Consider the following 12,886-nt stretch of genomic DNA (forward strand, 5'->3'; position numbering starts at 1 on the left):
AATAGGTCATGATGTTTTTACTTTGAAGTTTTGTGTCTTGAGCCTTCTTGAATTTATGGCACATTAGACATTGGCTTGTACTGTGCGGTATTTATTTATTGCAGAAATTGTAAGGAAGCACCTGGATTACACTGAAAGTACTTAGAGTTTGTAGCCTATTGGATGTACCTGGGTAACACAGATTGAATGGTTGGAGAAGTTATTGTTTTTTTTTACTGAGAAATGTGGATATTATATGACTGATTAAGTTTTACTTGTAATTCTAGTGAATTGCAATAGTTGGGAAGAATATAACTACTGTAATAGTCCTTAAGAATTTCATTTGTTTGCAGATTCATTTAGCAAGGACAATAGCCCAGCAGGATATTTTACTCTGAGGTCCAGATGCAGTTTTAGTTTGTTGAAGTCAGTGTGTGATGCTCAGCGTAATCCCAGTCCTATTCACCAGCTCCCTGCTAAAGGTTACGATCTATACATTTATGTCCTCATTGAAATCACCATGAGCGCTCCCAATGCAAAGTCTGATAAAACGTGCCATGCGTTCACTGGTGTCTGACGTGGTTTCGACAGCATGCCGGATTGTTTTCCGAACGTGGCAGCAGCAGACTCACTCCAGACCTCACTGTTTGTGTTTGGCTATTTATTCTCCTCTGTCCCTTAGCTTTTCGGCGCTGTTGGATTCTGCATAATTACGCTCTGACAGCATGTCTGAGGACAGCTTCTGTCCTGTAGACACTGACATTGTCACACAGTGATATACTGAGCCCTGTGCTTTTGAAAAAAAATAATTTAAAAAAACTTGCGCTTCAGGACATTGGACAGCTCCTCTTGGCTGCAAATCCACACAACAGAGGACACAATCAAAAACATTAAAAAAAACTCAGTTTTCACCTCCCTCCATTTCTCTGTGCCTTGCACTTCTTAATTTGGAACAGCCTGTGTGAATCGCGAGACTGATCTCAGCCAGGTTGTTGAATCCGAGTGGTGCCGTGCATGTCGATCTCTCTCCACGGCATAGCCAGTGTGGGAGGAAAAAGAGGAGGAGGAGGAGGAGGAGGAAGGCTTTAGTGAGTAATGAACACGCCTGGCCATTCGTTGCCAGTCATTCCACTCCAATCTGTTTCCTCTGGGCGGGCATCCAACGCCAGGCTGGCACAGGACAACAGTCATTGACCACTATCTCCCCCCTCCCCTCCCCTCTGGAACTGTAAATGACTATCGATGGGAAATATAATCAGGGGCGAATGGCATATATATGGTCTGGGGCCCAGCGAGTGGGCTACCGCTGCTCCAGAGATGATGCATCAGACGGGCCCGAACGTCTCGAGGTAATTGAATAAGAGAGCGGAGGAGAGGCAAACAGGACGTGATAGTTTGCATTCTAAAGATTGTCTCGTAAGCCGTTACGGCCCGTTTGCTGGCTGATGTATAGCATGCTAAACACGGATTGAAACCTGACAAGTCTGTGTGAAATAACAGCATGCGTGCATTGTAGCCTTTCAGACAGTTTGTATGTCAGCGGGATTGGCGATGGCTTTGTGGAAGATCACAGCAGCATGCGCAGGCTAAATGATTGTTGAACAGCTTGGGCATGGGCAAGTGTGAGATTCAAGCAAAATAAATCAGTCCTGACCTCTGAATGAAACAGAAGTGCATCAAACGTGAGGTATTAGTTAGAGTTTATTACCAACTGAAAGAAGACAAGTGGAAGGGACTGATCAATGAAAATAATTCTGTAGCAGATAAATGTTTATTGGAACGGGGGTTCATTCCCCTAATAGACAATTTGCCAATCCCTTTTCTTTCAGCCAACCAACCCACTATCCACACCTGTGACTGACTCACTGGAAGTGCAAATACGTGTTAGATTATTCTCCAGTACATCTGAGTGAGCAGCAGGTCATAGTATAAAGTACGGCCCTATCAGTCCCTCTCACACCTACATCTACGGTCCAGCCTCATGTTCCCAGCTCTTCCAACATGTCTGCTGTGTCAGACATGTGCTGCGGCTGGTGGCTTTTAGCTGCCAATGTGGGCAGCTCGCTCACACGCCTGTCCACTCAGAGTTTACACACACAATGCAGCAAGACTGTGTGAGAGATGCAGCTAGTGGAACAAGTGCAAGGTGTGGGCTTTTGTGCCCAGTTGGAACAGGTCCATCAGGCTGTGGGTAATATATCGATTAAGACATATCATGTGTGGTAAGAGGGTTATGCTGTTGTAGTAATACAGGGATGGGCTGTTTTGAGTGGTGCATTGTGGATAACAGTGGGCGATGAAATAGCTGCTGGTGTAATTTCAGATATTGCTCAGCACATGCAGGGAAGGGTGTTCTCTGCCAGACCCCTAATTTCCTTGATAATCAGTGCTCTGTACAGAATGATGTTCCACATTTCTTCCTGCTGCAAATGCTACTGCCATTAGATTTAGTCATTAAACTGTTGTTACACTTCTACTTATTAGGTTTTTTAGGAAAGGGATTTGTTCAAAACTGAGCTGTGGAAAATGATGTATTTTTTTTTTACAAGGTTGATGTTTCCATACCGAAGTTATGAGGATGGTCTATTTAGCTTGTACATGTGTATACATGCACATACATATACCTGTAAGCCTCCAGTGTAAAATATACATACACTAGTACGCTTCCACTTTAAATTCATGTGTCGGTATGCCTCCATTTTACCTATCCACATACCTGCGAGCAAAGGACACCAGTGTGAGGCCCCCAAACTCAGCAGGTGTGTTATGACTTTATCTTTGCAGAGGGGAAGCCAGCCGCTGCCACCTGTTGCTCCCCAAGTAAATGAGCAAGTCACACTATTACCCATACTCCTCTGTGAGGCACCTTGATTTGCTTGTTTGTTGTTTAACAGGTAATTTGATTTCCTGCTGTGACACCACTGCTCCCCATCTTGCTCGTGTTATTTGCATTTCTGGAGAAACCTGAATCACAAGCTTGTCATAGACTCCTGACAGTTGCCTCTAGCACGCATATTCGCCTGCTGGCAAGAAACAGGGTGTGATCTTGATTAACTTTCTCATTCTAAGACTTTCCCTTGCCACTTTTTATTTTCCTTTTTATGGTCTACTTTGTTTATTTGTTCGATCATTTTTTATTGTTGTTTATAACATCCAAATCACAGACTGTAAGTGATTATCTATACTTCAGATCCGCTCTGTTTTTAAATGCCAGACTATTACATTTTTGTTGCGTTTACTCCCCTTTCCTGTGGAGTTGGACTAGCAATTTGCTGACCCTCCAGATGGTGTATGACTGTGCTCATTGCTCATCAATGCCGAGCTCCGGACCAACCAAACCTGCAACAGTGGGTACGTTGAGCCCCGGTGTTAGGCTCAGCTGCTCCTTAGCCAGGTCTAATTTATCACCTGCATTAACCTGTCTCACACGCCTGAGGTCCACCATTCATTCACGGGCAGGAAATCTGTCTATTTCCAACTTCATCTGAAGCCTGTATTTGCCGGGTTTTACTCACTGTTCATGAAGAAATAATAGTTCATTAAGCGTAATGGTAAATCCATAAATTTCATGCCTGAATGTGCAGCTACAAAATGTGTCATTAAATTGAATAATTAATTGTTTGGTTCATAAAAGCTTTGTATTTAATGAGCAGTTTGGTCCTGGCGGGGAGACTAATATTTAGGAGCGGCACACTTGGGGAATTAAAACAAGCTTGGCCTGCCTGGCGTGTGGTACTGCACGCCATCCATCTCTAATTCATTTTTTATTTGTCTTGTGATGTGATGCATATGCTCATATGTCTGGATTGCCACTATAGGTTGATGGTACTTGATGGCGTACTTAGCTACGATTTTAGTCTACCGAAAAAGTCTATTAGTCTATCCAAAACACTGTAGTAAGTTTAGTACTAAAAATGTGTGAGGATGATACAGCATGGCATTGTTGAAATTCTATAGGCTTCCTTTATGTTTCAGCATCCAATGGTGCCATGGCTGCAAGGCTGGACAGAGTGGGGCAGACTCCAGTCTTACCCGAGACTCTTCTGATCCTCTCCCTGCTGGTTCCTGTCTTCTGCATCTTTTTTCTGCAGACAGTGGTTGCCCAAGGTCAAGGTAAGACTGAAAATATTTGGTGTTTTTCATTTGGGTGAATCTTTCCTTGCTTGACTGGCTGCTTGGTCATAATTGTTGGAGAATTTATAGAGAATTTGAGGAACTAGATTTTTTTGTAATACTTTTCTGTTTGGATTGCATAGTCATATTTCAAATGGATTATCACAGTTAAGGTCTTACCAGGTGCACGTGTAGTAATGGACATTTATCAAATGTTTGGTTAAAACAATGCTCATGGCTCATTTGTCGGCAGGTTAAGTGGGTGTTATATGGTTGTGAGCCCAGGATAGTTTTGGGACCAGTTTTAATGGTCGTCTCCCAGGGAGACAAGGCCACTCTGCCCTCAGCTGTCAGAGCCCTCCACTGGCTCCCAGCTCTGCTCTCCCCTCCCCGCAGCCAACCTTATTTATAGCACGGATGCCTCAGCCTCACACAACCTGGTGAATGGGCACAACAAACTCAGGAGCGCACACACAGAAGCAGCTTTGATGGACAGGAATGCACGCACACACACACTCACACACACACGCACACACACACACACACACACACACACACACACACACACACACACACACACACACACACTCACAAGCACAGGCGTACACACACTCACAAGCACAGGCACTCAAACTTATTCACATTTCACTCACACATACACTCAACCTCACTTACATTTCCTTCGTACAACTCTGAACCAAAAGCAAAGCTAAACAAAAAAAAAAAATACGATTTCAGAAGTAAGTTATCTCTTTTCCCTTTTGGCCAAGTTTGGGCAGGGAAATTGAAACGACTCCAAGGTTAATGTGTCCTATTGTGTGGCTGGGGGGGGGGGGGGGGGGGGTGGAGGGGGGGGGGGTGGAGCCGAGTGGATTGCGAGTGTTTTAGCATTCAGCTCTCACCGCGCACGCCTGATTAATGGCCTTCAACTGTGGCACATGCCAGGGTAAAATATACCAGAGAGGGAACGTGAGAGCGAGTGGGAGAGGGGAAGATGAATGAGGAAGACAGGAGAGGACAAGCAAGGAAGAAGGAGTGACGGAAAGTTTAGAAAACAGTCCAAATGGTGTCCAAAACCATTAAGCCATTAGGTAGACATGAGAACCCAGTCCGATACTGGTGATTACAGCTGGTTTATGACAGAGGACAAGGACCCTCTCTTGAGATTTATGGGCAATTTATGTCAGGTTACTCACACAGAAATGTATTCAGACCAAGCCTACCATCTACATTATTAAAGCAACAAGTGCTGAATGTACATACTAAACTATAATTGCATTTCTATAATGATTTCTGCTTGTTTTCTTTTTTCTTGGCGTCTAAAAAAAAAAGGAGATCGATTGCTGTGAGAGCCTGGGTGACAAGACCGTAAAATCTCTGCCAGCCGCCATACACGTTTTTTACAAGGACAGTAAATTGTATTGGAAAGCTGGAGGGGTGTGAGGCTGGAAGGGCAGTGTGGGCTAAAACCCGCAGCGAGTGAAAAAAGAGACGGATCCCGTGTCCCAATCCACGATATTACATCTGACTGCTCATATATTTACATGACCTTTGCCGACTTCACATATTGATGAAGCGGTTTATCCACTGTGTCGGCAAGATGGAGGGTTCCTGTGTGTTCCTGTGGTGGAAAAAGGAGGGGAGGGGGTTGGCAATTTGTCCTCATGGGGTCAGATGAAGACAAACCACCCAGCCACCCACAGAGGTCCCCTCTGGGGCCAAGCAGCTGGAGGATAACAGCATTAGGTGGCAGACCTGTGCTTGTCCCCAGAGCATGACTGTGTCACTTAGGACGCGTATGCGCCTCATGGCTATGTGGACCGGGGAAACCGTTACCGTGCGGCGTTTACTTGGTTGTGATGGTGTCCATCAGTTCAAACCTTCAGGCCTTTAGACGCCGGCTTGGAGCTCATGGAATGAGTCATGATTGCTCTCTGGCAGCCCTATTACTCAACCCTGGTGCACGGTTGGCATGGTAAGAATAACCCAGATGCACAGCTCTCAGGCAGAGCATGATGGGGCTTTATATATTATCTGTCAAACATGCCACCACCACAACCAATACCTCATTTCTCTCTCAAGGTTTATTGTCAGATTGCTTTTGTTATAAACCTTATCACGGGTTTGAATGTGGAAGGTTTTGAATCACAATGCTCTTAGGTTTATGTAAAGTAACTGACATGTAAGGTCAATGCCATTTAATTATGTCTTATTTAAGGACATTCACCGGGATTACTAGGTGTTTCTTTAGGCATATATACAGTATAATGCCCACTTTATGTGATGAGTTTGATTGATCTGGGCTGTATGTGTGTCATGTTCTGACCAGTTTCTCAAGGCACTCATCCATGTGTGAGCTGGCCCCTCACTTACCCAAAGTAGGTCCATCACATGTTCTGACTGAGCCACAGACCTCCAAGTCCGTGTGGCGCTGCGAGGACAATTTAGTCATTTAGGATGCAAATTAAGAAGTCTTTGAAGTCGAACTTGCAGTGGGAGCCTTGGCAGGATTAAGGACAAACCCCTGGTCACGTGACAGCGAGGAGTCCTAATCCGTCTTTAATGGTATGTTTAACCATTAGCAAACTATTAGAGTGCTCTGAGATGCGCCGGCGTGCTTTGATAATGGGCTCCATTTCTCATGTGTACGAAGAGTGTTTATTCAGACTGAGTGCTTTGAACACGGCCATCTGTGCTGGGCTCTGCTGGGCTCTGCTAGACTGTGTTTGTGAATGCTGGCCCAGACTTGTGAATCGACTATGGGCGAATGTCTGTTGTTTTTCTCCCGTTATGTGAGTTGTATGTATTACTATAAAACATTCTGGCTTACTGATTCTGCTTCCCATACAGAGTTGTATTACAGTGAAGTAAACTGCATTGCAGTGAAGGTGTATGTGTGTGTGTAGAAGCTGCTGTTTTATTGGGATGACAGGGCATCATGGCTGCTGTGATTTATCTCTTGTCTGCACTATCAGCAGACTCAGACAGCTGCCCTGGCAGATGTGCCGTCTCCTGCAGCCCTGGGTGACAGTCACTCTCTCTCTGGTTCTCTCACTCTTTCTCATTGTCTCTCTCTCTTTCTTCCTCTCTCTCTCTCTCTCTCTTCATCTCTCTCTCTCTATTACACACACACACTCATACACACACACACGCGCACACACACACACACACACACACACACACACACACACACACACACACACACACACACACACACACACACACACACACATGCACACACACACATACTTGCACATATTATTAGGTATACGGAGCTCAGGCATGTCTTCTTCTTTACGAAATAGTAACAGACAAGCTGGTTTATATATTTCGACTCGACATCTGCATCCTGTGAGTCTGCTTTTACAGTCTGCCTGAGCTGGTGGTCCTTAGAGATGAGGACTTGGATCCAGGTAGAAGAGAACAACCACGCATGGATAAGACTGTTAGGGTCATCATACACCAAAGACCTCCCCTTGGAAACTACCTTACTGACCTGGACAGAGACGATAGGGAGGGAAAATATCTAAACATATGTTTTTTATGTTATTGTAAAGCATGACAGGCAGATATACAAGTAGTTTTTATATAACATTACTGTATGTTAAACCAAATACCCTTGAGGAAAACGGCAAAGAGACATGTGTGCTTTCATTTCCAAGTACGGTTCTGAAGTTAGAGCATTGTTATTTCAGGGGAACATTTTATTACTCTGTCTAACCTCTAATGAACAGAGGTCTGTACATATTGCACATTCACAACCAAATGTTCAAAAAAAAACTTTCCACTGCATGACCAAGTATCTAAAGTCTCCTTGTGATGGATGGCTCAGCAGGATGGCTTCCAGTGGTCATTGATCACTGAATCTCCCTGTCTCTGACCAGTAGTGTTCCGTCTGGGTAGTATAGATGCTCAGCTTGTCACTACACACTGACTGGCTCTCTCTTCCTAAGCCTTCGCGTCCTCCACGCGGAGCATGCCAGCCCGTCAAGGTGAACGCGCTGCTGCTGGGGTGCCAGGGTGCCAGTGAGCGGGGCAAGGCTGTGCCCGCCGCCAGGAGGCTCTGACAGTGTGCCAGCGCTAAGGGCAGAGTGAGGGAGAGTCCGACTGGGCGGAATTTGGACAGGCTGAGAAGTGGCGGATGAATAATGTTTCTGAGAAAATGGCACTTGGACAAGGTCATGGGCATGATAAGTAACTGAAAGTTGCTGAAAGTCTGAAAGGATATTTAGAGCTGTTTATTAAGTATATAGTATATAGTACTTAATAAACAGTATATATAACATATAGTATATATAATATATAGTATATACTGTTTATTACTATTACCTCAGATTTCTTTTTACTCCAGTGGCTAAAATTTGTTTTCTCACTCTATAGGCTGAGCAAAAACATGTTTTTATTTTCTGAAATCTCTCCACCTGTCCAAAACCATCATCTAACATTGATGATAAACATTAAGTAGTGTAATGCCGGCAGTAGGTTTGCTGTGTGGCACATATATCTGGGGAATCTATTGAAGAGAGCACCACAAAGTGATTGGATGTGTTTTATATCAGATGAGCTTACTGTTGGCAGAGCAAGCATTCACACACCCATATATAGTAAGTCATCTTCTCATGATTTGGTGAATTCATCATGAAAATGGCCACGTAGTCTCTCTCTCTCTCTCTCTCTCTCTCCTCTTCACTACTTTTTCCATCTCGCTCTTCTTTCAAAGAATAAATGGGAAGGTGATTGATATTTGTGAGATGAACTGCTGAGCAATGGCATTTCCAAAGAAACATGGGTGAAAATACCAGAGCCGACATCCAGTACAAGACACGGGTCAATTTGTAAAGTGTAGTGCTTTTGAAATATTAATGTGGAGGAGACATTTGTCAGAGTGTTTGTCTGTGATGGCTTCATTCATACACCCTATATGTCTCTGGGAATTCTGTTTTTTTTTTATTTTTTTTTATTTCATGAGAAAGATGGAAAAAATACAATTTATCATGACGAATGGTGCAATTACTTTTTGTTTTCCCTCTCAAAGCCCTCTCTGGGCCATGGCTCATATTAACTCAATAGTGGATGATGAATTCCTAGGAAATACCCAGACATTACGCAAAATTACAAACATTTTAATGTTTACAACTCTCATGCCCCTCCCCCACTACCACCGAGCACCCTCTCATCGAGTATGTGCTCGTCAGTGCGCACCAGACTGCACCAGACTGTTATTGACAGTCAGATCTCACACAGCCCTGCTCTGTTTGGACCAGAAGAACCGGGAGCTGTGGATTTTTGCAAGACAAATAACAGGCTCTAGGTGGAGGTAGAAGTGCGGGGTTTTTTCTAAAACCAGCTGATTTATGTTGTTCTGTTGGAGCATAGTGTTGGTTTCAGTGAATATGATCAAAAAAATCTTGCCAACTGCAGCTTTAAGTGTTACCTCTGTTAAACCAATGTAGCTATTTTGCTTATTGCATTACAAAGATAGTGTAATTATTTAGAGTGTACATTTGTATTTAGCAGTGCCTTTTTGTCACATCGAGCACATCAGTTTTAATAAATGATTAATAGTTAATATGCTTGGATGTTGTCTTGTGCCTAGTAAAGGCTGTATGACTATCCTGTCTGTTCTCCTCAACCCTCTTACATAGCATTCATTTCAGTGAATATAAAGTCAGCTCCATTTGAGGGTTATGCAACGGATCCTTATTGGCGTACTTGCTTATGAAATGATGAAACAGTGAGGTAAGGTCTGGTGTGAGCAGGAGGCCTCAAGCTCCTCACAATCTCCATACTACTGAGGCCCCCTTGTGGGGGAGGTCAACTACAGCATCCTAAAATCACTCAACAAAAATCCCTGGGCTTGTAGTTGGAATGAATGAGTATGAATTTGGAATTGATGGTCCGTAGACACACCTCAGTGTTTGTTCCTTGTGTTTGTTTATGCCTTATGATAATCATAATAATACCCACCGGATTTATTCCACATGCTTTCTACTTTGTGCAACTCAATAAATGACTGAATGTCAGTTAACATGCACGTATTTTATGAACAACAGTGACAATAGACATCAATTCATAAGGTATATCACATAGCTACTGACACAGTATACAGATTGGTGGTTGTATGACTCAAAGCATGATCTCTCACTCATTGTCCATACAAGCAATACCCATGCACATCTACCAAAATCTAATTTTATTTTACCCTCCATAACTCCATTTAAATGTCTACCTTTCAATAGAAATAGGCATCCACGGAGTGAGATCAAGCCTCCAACTCATACAATAATGATTTCTGTATCTGCCATACACAAAAGCTGGAGTTTAGGTCATAATACATATTCATTATTTTTAATCACATTAAAGGAGAATTCCGGTGTGATATTGACCTAAAGTGTGTTGAAACATGATACCGAGTGTGAACGTATGTCTCATAGCCCATCTCGGCTTGTCCCCTGCACTCCAAAATCTGGCGCGAGTTAGCCGATGCTACCAACAGCTTTTTCAATGGTGGTGCTTCGGCATCGTGCTAGCCATGCAAATAAATCACTGTTTTACACCATTTACGAGGCTCAATGTATCTCCACACTTCATTGGTAGACTTCCGAGGGCCCTGACATTTAAAACGAGACATTGAGAACTTTGAAAAAGCACTGGTAGTTTACTTACAAGACGATTTATGCAGACAGTATCTTCACGAAGTTTAGCGTTTGCAGCCATCTTGAATTTAGTCACGATAAGTCGAGCGACAAGTAAGAATGAACAGGTATGATAAGGGATCAGATTCCAAAAAAAATTCAGTGGAAATGCATGGATTCCAGTTTCTTCCAGTAGCAGCAACTGGAATCCATGCATTTCCAAGGAATTATTTTTGGAATCTGATCCCTTATCATACCTGTTCATTCTTACTCGTCGCTCGACTTATCGTGACTAAATTCAAGATGGCTGCAAACGGTAAACTTCATGAAGATACTGTCTGTATAAATCGTCTTGTAAGTAAACTACCAGTTCTTTTTCAAAGTTCTCAATGTCTCGTTTTAAATGTCAGGGCCCTCGGAAGTCTACCAATGAAGTGTGGAGATACATTGAGCCTCATAAATGGTGTAAAACAGTGATTTATTTGCATGGCTAGCCCGATGCCGAAGCACCACCATTGAAAAAGCTGTTGGCAGCATCGGCTAACTAGCGCCAGATTTTGGAGTGCAGGGGACAAGCCGAGATGGGCTATGAGACATACGTTCACACTCGGTATCATGTTTCAACACACTTTAGGTCAATATCACACCGGAATTCTCCTTTAAAGAGTAATGTGGCATTATTAAAGATATCTAGTCTATCAATGCCTGCTATAGACAGTATTACAGTACTACAGTAAATAGTTTTTGGCTAGATTATTAATGGCCAACTGTCATCTTTACCCATGCACTCTTTATTTGACAGACACATTGTTATGGCTGGCTGGCTAGACAGGGCTGAAATATTCTAATGTCAGTTTTAATTATGTTGTTCTTCTAGTCTTCTTAAATGTGTCAAGTCTGTATATCTGTCTTTAAGTACCAGAGAAAATGATAGCTTCTGTCTTTATTATCAGCAAGTGTCCGATTTATTTCCCTTCAGACAAATAATAGGGGGGAAGTAAGACAGCCTTTAGAATGCTGTAATACAAACCCAACACTAGATGGCACCCTTGGAATTCGGTTATACAGTTGGCTGTAAGGTATGCTATAAAAGCCACCATGGTAGAAGCTGAAACAAAGCAGATGCCTACAAACCAGATAAGGTTAAATACAGGTTACAACAATAACAGCTTTAGTTCTAATATTCTCCTATTTGGATTTTGAATGGGTTTTAGATTTGTTATGCTTTAAATTTGCATAAATCCTCAATGTGTATGCTATGCACCCACAAATTCAATTTACAGCCATATGCATTAGGCTACACTGAAATCACTCAGTGTATTCCTAGTACCTAGCCAATTGTGTAGATGGTGGATCCCATCTATTTCTCACTGTCTATTGTTTCGTTTTTTAATTCAATCCCCATCTTTTCTGTGGTCCTGTCTGAGGTATTGGGTGTGACGCTGTCTGGTAAATTTAGAAGAGTCAGTCAGTTGAAGGCTAAGGTAGTAAAACTCCATGATGGATAGTTTACTGAGATAGGCAATGCTAGTTAACCATGAACAACCTGAACACTGATGTGATGCTACTGACTACTTCATTTGGCCCGCAGTGTTTTTATTTTAGTGTTATTGGTTGTTGTAATCAGACCAAGGACAGTGTAGCAGAGCTAAACAGCCATCTGGGTCATGTTTGTGTGTCTGTGCATGTCTGTGTGTGTGTATGTGTTTGTATGTTTATGTGTGTGTGTGTGCGTACGTGCATGCGTGCGTGCGTGTGTGTCTATGTCAGTGATTGTGTGTTTGTAAGTGTGTTTGTTGGTGAAAGAGCACAGGACCTCATCTTCCCCAGTCCCCTCCTCCTCTGCCAGTATCCAGCCTCTTGAAACATTATTTGAAGGCTATAAAGTCACTGTCACCAACATGCATCTGAAAGTGTGTGTGTGTGTGTGTGTGTGTGTGTGTGTGTGTGTGTGTCTGTGTCTGTGTGTGTGTGTGTGTGTATGTGTGTGTGTGTGTGTGTGAAAGGGCCCCAGCGGACCCTGGTGTCCGTCTCCTAACAGGCACCAAATGCCAAGCCCCATTAACCCGTCCCCCTTCCCTGTTGTGCATTCTGAGCGCGCTCCTCTGCCTCTTCTCCTAATGGCATCTGTGATGATCTTTATTTCCATTTAAATGAAG

At 43.2% G+C, this 12,886-nt stretch overlaps 1 protein-coding gene across 1 annotated transcript in view; it reads left to right on the forward strand.

Moving 5' to 3' along the window:
- The first annotated feature begins 1,142 nt into the window (after nucleotides 1-1,142).
- Nucleotides 1,143-12,886, forward strand: part of LOC121684609 (roundabout homolog 2-like) — a 189,191-nt gene continuing 177,447 nt past the window's right edge. The window contains exons 1-2 of the mRNA XM_042064667.1: nucleotides 1,143-1,328; nucleotides 3,955-4,092. Of these exons, the coding sequence (XP_041920601.1) occupies nucleotides 3,969-4,092 (124 nt within the window). The 5' untranslated portion in view covers nucleotides 1,143-1,328; nucleotides 3,955-3,968. The remainder of the gene's footprint in view (nucleotides 1,329-3,954; nucleotides 4,093-12,886) is intronic.

The sequence above is a fragment of the Alosa sapidissima genome, chromosome 15 (genome assembly GCF_018492685.1).
Source record: "Alosa sapidissima isolate fAloSap1 chromosome 15, fAloSap1.pri, whole genome shotgun sequence".
Lineage (NCBI taxonomy): Eukaryota > Metazoa > Chordata > Actinopteri > Clupeiformes > Clupeidae > Alosa > Alosa sapidissima.